The sequence below is a fragment of the Didymosphaeria variabile genome (genome assembly GCF_027946475.1).
Source record: "Didymosphaeria variabile strain IMI 356815 chromosome Unknown scaffold_1, whole genome shotgun sequence".
Taxonomy (NCBI): Eukaryota; Fungi; Ascomycota; class Dothideomycetes; order Pleosporales; family Didymosphaeriaceae; genus Didymosphaeria; species Didymosphaeria variabile.
In genome coordinates this window covers 2623777-2637373 of record NW_026611620.1, presented here as the reverse complement: position 1 = coordinate 2637373, position 13597 = coordinate 2623777, and the positions used below count along the sequence as shown (strand labels likewise).

General features: G+C 52.8%; 5 protein-coding genes across 5 annotated transcripts; 2 read left to right on the top strand and 3 right to left on the bottom strand.

Annotated features, from left to right (window-relative positions):
- Window positions 1-265: 265 nt before the first annotated feature.
- Window positions 266-1979, bottom strand: N0V89_000833 (uncharacterized protein; the record flags this gene model as incomplete). The annotated part of the gene is made up of 2 exons (XM_056209653.1): window positions 266-1848; window positions 1901-1979. The coding sequence occupies 2 exons, from the start codon at window positions 1977-1979 to the stop codon at window positions 266-268; spliced, it is 1662 nt and encodes a 553-aa protein (XP_056076475.1).
- Window positions 1980-5527: 3548 nt separating this feature from the next.
- N0V89_000832 (uncharacterized protein) lies at window positions 5528-5898 on the top strand (the record flags this gene model as incomplete). The annotated part of the gene is made up of 2 exons (XM_056209652.1): window positions 5528-5533; window positions 5563-5898. 2 exons carry the CDS (start codon window positions 5528-5530, stop codon window positions 5896-5898), a joined length of 342 nt encoding a protein of 113 aa, XP_056076474.1.
- A 968-nt stretch (window positions 5899-6866) lies between these two features.
- N0V89_000831 (uncharacterized protein) lies at window positions 6867-7646 on the top strand (the record flags this gene model as incomplete). Its single annotated transcript, XM_056209651.1, has 3 exons — window positions 6867-7016; window positions 7069-7281; window positions 7335-7646. The coding sequence occupies 3 exons, from the start codon at window positions 6867-6869 to the stop codon at window positions 7644-7646; spliced, it is 675 nt and encodes a 224-aa protein (XP_056076473.1).
- Window positions 7647-7751: 105 nt separating this feature from the next.
- N0V89_000830 (uncharacterized protein) lies at window positions 7752-8892 on the bottom strand (the record flags this gene model as incomplete). The annotated part of the gene is made up of 2 exons (XM_056209650.1): window positions 7752-8857; window positions 8889-8892. 2 exons carry the CDS (start codon window positions 8890-8892, stop codon window positions 7752-7754), a joined length of 1110 nt encoding a protein of 369 aa, XP_056076472.1.
- Window positions 8893-10375: 1483 nt separating this feature from the next.
- On the bottom strand, window positions 10376-13541 carry LHS1 (lumenal Hsp70 protein; the record flags this gene model as incomplete). Its single annotated transcript, XM_056209649.1, has 2 exons — window positions 10376-11432; window positions 11482-13541. 2 exons carry the CDS (start codon window positions 13539-13541, stop codon window positions 10376-10378), a joined length of 3117 nt encoding a protein of 1038 aa, XP_056076471.1.
- Between the last annotated feature and the right edge of the window lie 56 nt (window positions 13542-13597).

The window sequence follows — 13597 nt, the reverse complement described above, 5'->3', positions numbered from 1 at the left end:
ACAAATGCCCAGGCAGATACGGGCGCAGTCGAGCTCGTTCCTCGAGAACATGGTGTTTGCAAAGTCACCTCGAATAGCCAGCCGTACATCAGTTGCCACGGCGTCTTATCTTGTTTGTTGTATGCGCAAATCATACTGCAAGATTGACAAGTGATTGTTGCATTCATAACTAACGTTATCATCATCTCGTGCGTCATGGCAGCTAGACATGGCCATTTTCCTTTTCCATCTCCCGCCATCACACCAATCACATTTCCTGAAGCGTTTAAACTCTTTGCTCCGCACTTCTCCTCTGCGCACCCGGTACCTCCTCCATCTGCACACCAACCGCCTTCTCGCCTTCGGTATCGAGAACCTCGGATAGTCCACCGTGACCCTTGGTCATTTCCGCTCCCTTGCGTCCAATAAGGTGCCAGGGCAGGTTGAACAGCTCGTCCATGGCTTCGAGACTCTTTCCACTGGTCTCAGGCAAGAAGAACCACACCCAAACAAGACCGATGGCGGTGACGATGCTGAAGAACAGCATAGTGCCGCCATGCGTCATGGCGATGAACATGAGCGGGACAGCCTTCGAGTTGCCGTACTGGTTGACGAAGTGGAACGTCATGGCGAAACTGCCACCCAAGGCGCGGAGCCGCAGAGGGTAAATTTCCGAGTTGATGAGATATTGGATGCTGTTCCACCCAAGTGCCCATCCAAAGCCAGAAACATAGATGAAAAAGATTGCACCTTTCGCAGCTCCCTTCATGCTGGCGGATTGAGGGGCGTCCGCATCACCGACGCTATTATCGATGAAGAGGAAGATTGCCATGTAGAGCATGGCAATGAGCTGGAGTGTAATACCGCTTGAAAGGGCGCGCTTGCGCCCAATGTAGTCAATAAGCACGAAGGCACAGAGCAGCGATGAGATAAGCTTGACCAGGCCGAAGATCGCGGTAGCGAAGAGCTTCTCCCTTTGGCCGGTCGTCCCCATCATCTCAAAGTACTGGGGGGCGTAAATGGTGATGGAGTTGGCGCCGGACCACTGACTGAGCAGTTGCGAGAAGATACTGAGCTGGATGCGGTAGAGGTTGGCCTTGCTTGAGAAGATTTCGCGGATGGGGCCTAGCCATGAAGTGCCCAGGGTAGCCTCCCGCTCGCGGTTCAGCTGGTCGTTGATGTCCAAAACTTCTGACACAATGTATGGATGGTCGGCGGGAAGCTGGCGCAGGAGTGTCAAGTTCTTGAGAGCCTCCTCATGGCGTCCGACCTTGATGAGCCAACGCGGCGACTCTTTGCTGAGGAATGAGAGAGTGAAGATGATGCCGGCGAACATGAGGTGCATGCTGTTTGGTACTAGCCATTGCGCATCCGTCTCGCTCGAGATGTGGATGGAAGATCCCCAAGAAGCGAAGTAAGCAAGCATGATACCAAGATACACTGCACCGGCGAAGGCGCACACACAGAGACCACGGATAGCCCTGGGAGCAGTCTCGGCCAAGTATGTAGGAGCTACGACAGTGGTCTGTCCGATGCCAATACCGGCGATGAATCGTCCGGCGTATACCATGCCGATGCTTCCCGTCGAAGCGCTGCCGAGGAAGATGGCGATACCAAGGACCCAGAGGACGCAAAGCTGGCGCACAGCCCAAATACGTCCAATCTTGTCGGTCAAGTAGAAGGCGACGAGGGCGCCCAGGATCGAACCCATCTGGACCATGGATGTGATGTTGGACAGCAGTTCGGCCTTTTCATGCTCAGACTTGCTTGGGTCTTCCAAGCCAAACTTGTTGATGAATGGGTCGAGCTCTGCGGTGGTGCCGATGAGGCCCTCGTCAATACCTCGGGCGGCGCCCATCAATCCGAAGACTGTAAGAATGTGTTAGCTACAGATGTTCGTCTTGTGAAGTGTATGCCTTACCGAAAACGCCATACCACAGTCTCCAGTTGAGAGACTCCTTGGGCGTGTCTTTGAGGTTTTCTCTCCATGGATTCCACATTGTGACGAGGAGTGTACAGCCGATGGAGGACTGTTTTCGAACAGTGTCACGGCGAGAGGAGGAGGGTACGATGAGGAGCGGGGGCACACTCGTACCAGCTGACCAAGGGAGCACAAATTCTCAACGGGTCACGCAACTCCAGCTACAGTGGCCGAAGTGGGCGGGTGCGCAAAGCTTTATACGACATAATGGGGTTCCCACTCTGGGGGTGATGAGCGGAGCACGTTCGCAAAAGGGAAAACACGGGCGCGTGTTGCTGGGACTTCTCCAGGTTCTTCGATCCATCCCACGATGCCGCCCCGCATAGGGCGGAGTCCTCCGCAAAACCCTTCGCGACGAGGCACGGCGTCCACGCGTGGTGGAGCGGTGGCAGGGAAGCTTTGGACAAGGTGCAGAAGTGGAGCTTGACCCATCGGATAGCCCGAGCATGGCTGCTGGGCGAGGCTTATGATACGTCGCAACACCTTGGGGGCTCCAACTCGGGCGCATCGTTCCCCGCAAGCAGGCGAACCTCTTTGCTGCGCGGCAGGGACGCGGCCGGAGTCCGCCCGCTGGATGGCACGGGATGCCCTTCCAAAGAGGTGCGCGCTCCGCACGATGCTCGCAGCTCGAAGACGCTACTGCCAACTAGATCCTGCACAGGGAGCCGCATCTCCGTCTGCGCTGCACATATTGGCGCACCCGTTCGATGGTTGAGCGCTGACTCGGCCAGATGCCGTCTTGACATGTGTGCCAAGACAGCTCGGTCAACTTCCGCCTCTTGGTGAGGCCCGCCTCCACACGTTCGATTCAACAGAATCGGAACCGCTGCGTAATCGTATCCACGATTACTGGACACCGAGAGAAGCTGGCGTGGCATGCACAGGCTCGGTGCGACTTTCGGAGCGCTCTGACGGTGAACCTTCGAATTGACAGTGGACCATGGCAGGTAGCGTGCACCCCAAACGTGCGCCCCAGAACCCCAGACTCCAAACTAACGCCCGCGACTTGATGTCCAGGGCGGATATCGAACATAAACGTGTCGCGAGCGAGTCGTAGCCGCCACTTCGGCAATTCGAGACATGTCATGTGCATCGGTCGAGGCAGACATCTGGGCTACCGGTACCGGGCCAATCTCGGTGCAAGTCATGCCATCTTGGATCCCGAGGCCCATGAGTCAATCGCCGGCATCGAGTGTGGAGACAGAAGCGCAGGGCAATATTTCTGCGACCGTGGTGGACATGGCGTGTCTGAGAGGGAGGCGCATGTCTATTTCTCCAGACTCACCGCCTCCTCAAACGGTGTGTTAGGGTAGGTTGCACCGACATTGATCCGTGAATCGTTTTCAAAGAGCCGCTGGTCGCAACTCGCGGCTTCACATTGGCCTGGAGTGGGACTGACGTGCATTTGCAATGATCAAAAGAGCGACAACTAGGTCTGCATCGCGGGACCCGACGAGTTCTCGGACCACTCCCCTGGTGCCTGGAATACTGGCAAAGCCCCTTCTATCAGGGAAAGATCATCTCATTGTAGGCATCATCGCTGGAACTCCTCAACCCGACGGCGCGTACCAGCCCGGCAATCCCAACTTCATCCTCGTGATGACATTCGGGGCCTGGTTCCCTCAACTTCACGTAGTTGGAGCATGCCAATGACTCGAGCCGCAACCCTTCGCCCCGATTCTCGAGGATCGAACAACATCTCAGGCACAACAAAAGGCCGTTTATGGAACCCTGAGAGGTACCCGGTTTTCTGGCTTGCACCATCTGGTTCATAAATCGATACACTTGCTTCCCCAATTACGATCAGACTCCCTCCTGGGAAACAACTAAGGAATTGCGGTCTCTGAGTTCTCTCGAGACAATAGTCCGGATGCATCTTCTAAACTCCCATAAAAGAGAAGACATACAAGATATCCGGCGTAGGCAGGCTCAAGAGTCAAGCAGACTTATGGCAGCGAAGATTAACATCTGCTTCTCGAGAAGCAGTAGACTTGTGTTCCAGTCTGACGACGAGCTGTATCTCCGCCCAATGGCCGTTTCGTGTTCTTAAGACCTCAGCTAGATAGCACTTGAGGTAAGACACTGCTGACATCTCAGGAGGACACGTAGGGATTGATTAATCTTATCTTGTCAGCTTCGCTCCTTCGCCGCCGGCTCTGGTTTTTATTCATACTTTAGAACATCTGGGATCACGGAGAAAGCGGAACACCGACCCTCGCAACAACGTGCGATTATCACACTGAGACGGCAGTCCCTGCACTTGTTTCATAGAGAGCACCTCGGCAGTGTGTAAATCCAACAGGCCACAAGTACGTACAAAATGGTAAGGCGCAAACATCTTTAAAAAAAAAAAACCAACGTTGTTCGACTGACAAATATAACCCAACATGATATCCAGACCTAAAAGCGTAATCGCAATCGCGCGAACAAACATTGACTGCTTCACATGTCTCACTCAGCTCCCCAAGACAAATGCGTCAGGCGCTTCATAACATGATCTCGCCTTCGTAGTTGTATTTTTCATCACCTTAATACGTTCTCCCAGCTTCGTATCATCAGATCGTAGCTGTCATGGCATTGTCACAATCAAAGGGACACACCATGGCGCACGCAGGGATCACCTGCCTAGGAGACGGGGTTTCTGGCTGTGGCAATACCATGTGTTCGAAATTCATCGACATCGTCGGAGAAAGCCTCCCATCATTTCAAGGATGGGTAGTTAGGGGCCCAGTGGGCACGGAAGTTGAGAGTCTATCAACGATGCCGTGCATGACGGCCAGGGTTCGACTTCGAGAGATAGTGTTTACCTGTGGCGATGTTGTCTTGCAGATTATAGGCTTGTGCTGATAGGCTCCAGTGAATAAAATCAAATACGGCATCCTAATTTCTTACAAGGAAACGCATGATGCTTTGGAGAGGGTGGATGCCGGGAAGTGCAAAGAAGAGGCCGAAGAGAAGATGCAAATTACTAACGAGGAGAAGAAGGCTGGAATGAAGGAGTCCATTGCAGCTAAAGAAAGAGCGCGTTACGCTACACACAATGCAATCGATAGCAAGAGAAGGAGAGAACGCAGCGAGAGTTCTGCATCATTGGCTCTTACAATAGCAAGGCAATGAGGGAACAGAAATCTTTCCGCGTACTTCAGCACTGACGAACGTTGTGACATAAAATTCCTTATCAAGAATTTAATGTCGCCCTTTCTTCACAGATAAACCGGGTATGACACCGAATATATCCAGCTTGGATTATAGGAAAGTCTTCGCCAGTCTTGGAAAGTGTGTCTCCACATCGTGTCTCGCGCTTGGACTACCCCTTGGAGTTCACTACATCTGCCGAACCCGGATGAAACGTATTAGCCCGACCTTCCTCATTGGTCATATCATCCACAACAGACCTCCACATACCACCGAGCCAATGAAGTATTCCGGTCAGAAATTGATACGTCCATGATAGATTTAGCAGGTACTCTATAACATCTTGGTGAAGGGAAACTGTGGAATATATATGCGCCACGAAAATTGGCGGTTCGTGGCGGTTATTATATAGATGTCGAGAAGGCTCCTTGAATGAATGTCGGTTACTCGATTGCAAATTGCTAAAGTTCAGCATATCCGATATGCGCCTCTTGACATTCCTTGCTGTTGCGATCGTAGCGCCCATCGCTGGTTTTGCCGCTCCGGCATGCGAAGCACCAACGTACGCAAGGGGCGAGAACCTTTGCAGCCAGTACAAATCGCCTCCACAGCTCTGCACGCCCGACCCCACTGTGACTGTGGAGGAGACGGCAAAACGAGCGTATCAATTCTACAAGGCGTTCGTCGTTGACGGCGACGCGAGGACCATGTTTGCCCTTATCGATAACGCCTACATCGTACGTATTGAGTCCACAGCTCCCAAGCGCTTTTTGTTGCAAGACGAGCCTGATATGACACCGTAGCAACATCATCCAGGGTACTCGAGCGGTCCGCAAGCCATCTGGTCACTTTTCTGCAACGGAAAGCCGGTTGGTAGCGCGTCCAACTCTGCTTGGTGCTTCGATGCTTCTACCAACATGAGCTATGCCCAATACTCTGTTACTGATCGCTGGCGCTGGGTTGATGGATGTGTCCATGAGCATGTAAGTGATGCAAATCCGGGTCGGGTGACAGCGAGATTGCTGATTGTCATACAGTGGGACCAAGGAGAAAGTATACCGAAAGACAAATGCTACAAGCTGAACACCACCGTGGTCTATTGAGCAAGAGTTTTGCGAAAGGAGTAATACCGTCGAGATGGTGGCTGAATGATACAGTCTCGAGCCAGATGAAGCACTGTCTCGTTGCCACTGCTCGACTCTGTTTAATTCTACTGTAGTATGATGTTTGCTAGATCCAAAATATAACCTCTAGACCCTGGTCAACGTTCAAGGATTTATCGTTGTTGTTGTGGTAACTGCGATGTACCAAGACCCTTCCCTCGTGTTCCCCGCTTGCGTCATGCCGCTCTTACCGAAACATTCCCACTTGGCCCCAAGTCCCACCATCTCGACCTACTCGGGCACGGCATAGGGGGCGCCTAGCCACTGGTCCAGTGCAATGCGCGTCACAAGTGTAGACCCAGATGTCCCGAAATCAACCTCGCCACAGTCGTCGCGACGAAGGCTCTTCTTCTTCGGAGTGTTCATGATTTCATTGACATCTGCAAGCACACCGCGTCATCGATCGAGTGGATCTCGAAGCCACATTCAACAAATAGAGCAAGTATATAATGTCGCAGCATCCAGGACACGGCAACGTTCCAATGTCGATTCCATCACGCTCGAAACTACTTTCCACCGGATTCAAAGACTTCGTGAATAGACACGCCTTGGTGCATCCACAGAAGAATCTCACAGTACAGCTACACAACGCTGAAGTACGCGCCAACATGGCGAGCTCTGCGAGTAGGTTTCCGAAAACGTCGGATGCGCCGGGCGAACAGTTCGAGCCACGACAGACGGCTACTAGCGAGGACTACACTCCCGATCCTGCAAAATCATTGCAGCTGAGTCCAGCGCGGCAGCGACTTGTGGATGACGTGCGTATCGCGTGCTCTGTTATAGACCCAAGAAGCTGACGCGATAATACAGATCATTGCATTGTACAGCTGCCAACCAACAGTGGAGAGGGTGAACAGGTATACACCAGACTGTGTATACGATGACCAGTTCGTGTACGCCAACGATCGGTATAAAATGGCGGGACAGTGGTTCGCCTTACCTAAGTTATTTAAGGCCAGCATCAACGAGAGCTATCAAGTTATCCGTTCCGACGATGAGATGATCCAATTTAAGAACAAGCAGGTGAGAACTGATCAGACCCACAGTATCATCGAGTATGTCAATAACATCCACAGTCCTGGACATTCCGCCTCATACCCAAAACTGCGACCATCACCGGCTTGGTCTCGCTATCCTTGGATCCTACCACCAAGGACTCTGACTTTATGCAAATCAAATATCATAAGGACCAGGCCAACGACAAAGACTACAGTCATGAAGGCTTGGGATTCAGCTTCAAGAAGTGGCAGGCTGATAATGTCGTCAAGCACATGGATGCGCCAGAGTTGAAGGAGTTTGAGCAGGATAAAAACGCGGCCAAAGAACACGTGCGGAAATATGGCACGGGCACGGAGGGTGCAGCACCAAAAAAGGACTTTACGACTTAGCTGTCATACACTCGCAACCTGGAGAGTTTTAATAGTATGTGTAATCCATCGCCCAACCTGATAGCGTTCAATCATGTAGATGTACTTTATCAACAGACGCGGTTTTTATTCACCAATCTCAATCTCGATCTGTCCGACTCCTCTCGAAATACAGCTCAGCATCTCGTTTTTCTTTTCTTCTGCACCTAATGCCGTCCCTCTGTGGTCTACCTTTCCGGACCTTACCTTGATCTTGCATGTTCCGCAGTTACCAACCTCACAACTACCCCCCACTGCATCCCCAAATTCTCTTCGTAGAATTTCTAACAGCGTCTCCTCACCTTTCACCATCAATTTTCTATCTTCTCTATTCTTAACAACAACATCAAATGGATCCCCATCAACGTCCGCACCAAAAGCTTCAAAATGCACATCCTTTTCTCCGAGTCCCACATCCTGCGCCGCACTCAGCGCATCGTCCATTAAACGTCTCGGCCCACAGACGTAGATCTGCGAGTTCCAAAGCATACTCTTGATGATTCTTGACACGTCCATGCGCTCCCCTTTCGCCTTCTCATACACTACGACCCTCTCCCCAAACTTCTCAAGCTTGCCTCGAAACGGCATCTCCTCAGCACTTCGCACCGCATAGTGCACCTGCACGTTCCAGTTGACGCTGATCACCTCCTCGATCAGCCACAGAAAGGCCGTGATGCCAATGCCCGCGACGATGAAGAGGTGGTTGCTCGCCATAGAATCGGGCTTGATGCCAACTGTGATGGCGCCGACTTGGAGGACATCACCTTCTGCCACGTGCTCGTGGAGATACTTCGACCCGCCGCGGGACTGCTCGTTGAGCGCGATGCCGAGCTCGAAGCGGCCGCGCGAGCCATGTACGATGGAGTACGCACGCACGAGGCCGCTTTCCAGCTTCATCTTAACGTGCGAGCCGGGCTCAGGCGTAACGTCCAACTTCTCATCGATAGCCTCGAATATAAACGACGCTATCCGCGGAGTCTGCTTCGCCTTTTGAACAACCTTCCAGTTCGTCCATACAACTTCCTTCTTCGCGTTCTTGGCTTGTAGTTTTGCAAGCCGTTTCTTTAGGACGCCCTTGATTTCATCTGTCAACTCCTCTACACCTATCAAGTGCTTCATTTCAGAGGGACCTTCTGCTCCCCTGTAAAGGATCGCCTGCACCCTCTCCAGCGTCCACCCAGCATGCTTCCTATCTACTAGCCTCGCCTCATCGCCCGCACTCACCCATCCTTCCCGCAGAACACGTAAATACCACCCTGTCCTGCTTAGCCGCGTCGTCTCGGCCGCGAAATTCTTGAGCTGGAAGCGGTGATTGAGCTTGAAGCAGGGCTGGCGGGGCTGCGAGACTTGGAGGAGGAGGGGGAGGAGGAGGGCCGATTGCGAAGACGTCGCCGATGCAGATGTTGCGCTCGTTGAAGCGGGTGAAGACCAGGTTTTCGCCGAAGGCGCCGGGAATGAAGCGGGATGAGGCGGGAGGGTGGTCGAGTTGCCAGGTGGAGTAGTGGGAGCTACAGTCTGGGTGGGGTGGTTGGTTAGTATGCTCCGCAGAATGAGTCCATGTTTGTATGATTGAGATAGATGTTACATGTGAAGGGGAAGATGGGTTACGTACATGCGTGAACGGCTTTGGTAGGCCCGCCGTGGACTGACAGTGGGGGTACAAAGTCAGTATAATTTTCACAAATTAGGGAAAGTGGGTGAAGTAGGTGTTATAGCCAGCTGCTAATGCCTGAAGGTTTCAGACTGAGGCGCAAGGCCTGTAGTCTCAGACAATCGCCCAGCTTGAACACCCACTTTGTACCCCGACATTGCGTACATGTCAGGTCGTGCTCGTCACCTTCGAGCCCTGTCTTCGTGACCCATATGGGTCCGTCAACGATGCTCTTGTCGATTCCGGATTTGATTGTCAGACCGGGCATGAGTTGCATTTTGCCGCCGCGGACCTTCGTCTACGTTAGCAGAGTTGATTAGGAAAACGAGGTTCATTATATATGTCACCATTGACGCCGAACACTTCCAACTAAAGGAACACACATTGCGAAAATCGCGAGAGAGTCAGAAGCAAGTAAAATACGGGAGAGCTCACTTCGACAATGGTGTCTCGCTCAAGCGGAGCATGCAGGTCCACTGTTGGCCCCTCCATCTTGTCCACAAGTCATCAACCTGCATAGTGGCATTTCCAGTTGACTGTTTGTAGCCTTACCTTGGCAACGATAAGTAATAATCAGACTGAATGTTTTCAAAGTCAGTACAACCTCCAACAGAGATTTCTGCTACGACCCAGAGCGGAAGCGGAGTGAACTGACTAAAGAGCGAGTTCGAGCAGATCTTGAGCGCACAATCGCGAGAAATGACATGGAATTATATCGTACAATACGAAAAGGAAGGTAAAGAAACAAAGTTCCCGAAGCAAACAAGACCGAAAGACACTAGGGGCATGTTGGTAAGAAACCTGGGCCTGGCACGATACCAGTGTGGGCTTACGCGAGCATCCGCCAATAGAGTCACAGAGCGCAGCAAGTAAGCGGCTCTCAGCAAGCGCGATTCCACCGTGCTTCACAACGCTGAGTAATGGAGGCTATGTAATTCTGAATGAATTCCATTCTGCACGAGACTCCTTCAAATGCTCAATACCCTCGTGAATTTACATATACACATTTCTATTTGGTTCTTCTCAGTTCTTTCCCTTCACACGTTTCCCAACATCATGACTATAGCTCATCGTGGCCATCCTTCTTCGCTTGCGCACCATCCACGATCTTCTTAATCGCCTCGTTGATTTCCTCCTCGCTCGCACCCTCTGGCAAATCGAGCTTACTCTTCAACTTCCCATCCGTATCCAAGATCTCCTCCGGATGATCAAAGTTGGCAAACTTGATGCTATCTTTCTTCAGGCCGGCCTTCTCAAGCGCCTCCTCGAGCTCTTCGTGAGTAGGACCCTTTTCGTCCTTCCTCGCCTTCTTGTTCTTCTTCGATTCCTTCTTGGGCTTCTTGACGGTGGGTTTCTTAGGCTTGGGGGCGTTTAAGTGGTGCGCCTTCTTCATCATGATCTGGATGACTGCGTTGTTGAGCTTCTCGCCCTCAATCTTAATGTCCTTGGCTGAGACGGCGGGTTCATCACTATCTTTGAGCTTCTTCTGTGCGGCTTGCTTCTCCTCGAGCCACTTGCTAGCGTTAGCGTGCGTCTCCTGTATGAAGGTCAGGTCCTCCTCAGTATAAATGATAGGGACATCGGTGGGCTCGTTGGCAGCGGCAGATTCAGACGCAGACGCAGATGCGCGAGGTTCTTCCTCAAGCTCATCTAGCGAATCGGCCGACGCGGAAGAAGATGGCGATTCAGTGCTGGAGGCAGACGCCTTGCTCGCTGCCTCGGCGGACTTTGACAGAGCGACTTCCTGATCCTTGATTTGAGTCTTGACCAGGTCAATGGCGGTCTTAACGTCAGCGAGGTTGGCTTCGAATTGCTTGATGGCTTCCGGACGCTCTACGGCGTCGGTCTTGCGCTCTAGGATGGGCTTCACAATATCTTCGAGCTCCTTGAGCTTAGCCTTTAGGGTCTTATGGTCGGCGTCCTGGCCCTCAGCGTAGATCCACTCAGAGGTGGCGCTAAGCTTCTCCTCGAGCGTAGAACGAAGAGCAGTGGTGGATGCAGTGATAAACGACTCATCTTCCAGGTAGTCGCGCGCCTTGTATGTGAACGCTTCAAGGGCATTCAGGACTTCTTCGCGGTTGCGACGAGCCTTGTCAGACTCATCGAAGGCGGTGAGCCTGGTCTCATTAGTATTCGCAAGATCTCACGAATGAATCCAAAGCTTACCTGTCCTGCATGCGCTTGAATTCCTTGCGAGGGTGCTTCTCATAGCCCTGTTGTGTGACCGAGTACGTGATTGCAGACCTGACCGTCTTCTTCTTGGGTCCAGTTTGCGCAGCGTCAGAAGCTGACGCATCGGCAGCCCCAGAGCTGGGAGAAGATGCAGACGATGCCTTGGACGACTTCTTCGAAGAGGATTTCGAGGATGACTTCGATGACGATGCGGAGGCGGACTCGGAAGCGCCTTCGCTCTCCTTCAACGGCTCCTGGTCCTTCTTGTCGCCCATACCGAAGAAGTTCTTGACACCATCGACGATACCAGTCTTGACCTCCGTCTCGCAAGTGACCCAGGCAGAAGTGACCTCGGGCTCGCCGGTTATGGGGCTAAGCCTGACCTGAACATAGTTATTGAAGCTATCACGGTCGCAGCCTTCTTTATCGATCAGCTCAGTGACAGCCTTGGTGAGGTTGCCGCTCGCAAAATGGAGAGTAGGCTGCTTCACGACATCGCCGTTAGGGCCTGGCGTAGCCTGGTAGATGGTGAACTCGAACTCGCCCATCATCTGGAAAGGTAGGTCCTTGGTGGCTCCAATCTTGGTTGATGGTGAGAAAATCTTTTGGTCGCGGTCCTTCAGATTGAACATGTACTGGATGCCATGAGTGTAGCCCTGGGTATCCGTGTCACGGATCTCCTTAACGCGGAAAGAGGGGCTGAGACCAGCGGCCTTGAAGGCAGCACCAAATACAGCGGCTTCATCGGAGTTGACGTTGGCCTTGATCTTGGACTTGCCGACAAGAGCTTCGAGGCGGGCCTGGACGAATGGAGTGCGAGAAGCACCACCGTGAACAATGACGGAATCAATGTCAGAAAGCTCAAGACCAGCTGCTTCAAGAGCACGCGTGATGGGACCCTCTACCCGCGAAGCGTAGTCGGTGGCCATCTCCTCAATCCTGACGCGAGAGATCTTGTAGCGAAAGTCGACGTCCTCGAAGAAGCTCTCGAAGAAGGACGAGGTCTCAGTGTTTGCACTGAGGACCTGTCGGACCCTCTCAGACTCCTTCCAGAGCTTCGCAGCGGTACGCCCGTGAGCCTTAACATGATCCGCGGCGATAGAAGCGCTCTTTGCCGCCGGAAGTCCAACGAAAGTCGAAATCATGTCTTCAATGATGAGCGCGTTAAGCGCATCACCACCGAGCGTCTTATCCCAACCGGCTCCAAGAACCTGAACTTCTTGGACAGTCTTGTTGTAACGGCCCACATCCTTGACAGTCCGTCCCTGAAACTTGATTACAGTCGCAGAAGCGGATCCAGCGCCCATGTCGAAAACGAGGTTGATTTCTGGCTTGCCTCCCTCATTAATAACAGGGAACGTCCGGCTCATGGCATAGTTGATGCCAACAGCCAACCCGTCACTGACCACATTTAGGACGTTCAAGCCCGCCAGCCTCGCCGAAACCTCCAGCGCCCTCCTTTCCTCAACGGTATAGAACGGCGGAACCGTGAACACAACCTCGGACACATCGCTACCAGCCAACGCCTTCGCATTATCCCTTACATTCTTAAGCTCCATGGCCAAAAGCTCTTCCACTGAAAATGGCTTCTCCTCGCCTGCAAACACGCCACTCCGCAGCGCAACCGTCTTCCTGCCCTCCAAGCCCTCAATCTTCAGCGCGGGGTATCTCGAATTGTACACCTTGACGTTATCTCCCTCCTTGCTTACACCAAGTAATTGCTTCAAATTCGGGTATACATCGCCCGGAAACCGCGCCGCCAGAGCCACCGCATCGCTGCCGTAGAAGCGCTCCGGGAACTCTCCCGCCGGAAGCGCACCGCTCTTCAGCGGCTTGAAAGCGACGGCGGAGGTCTCTTTACGTTTTGAGTCTTTGGTGAGGACGATTTCGAGGGGGATGCCGGGCTTGACGAGCGCGGCTTTGATGTATTCGGTGCCAAGGTCAATTCCTAGGACGGCGGACGCGGCGGACGCGGTGGAGGAGAAGAGGAAAATGAGGCCCAGGAAGATTGCGGCAGGAGAAAGACTGTGTCTCCGACGACCTGGAGGAGCCATTGTGTGCGGACTGAGTCGAGCCTTCGAAGTGGTGTGGTGGACGCGCAGTAAATGCG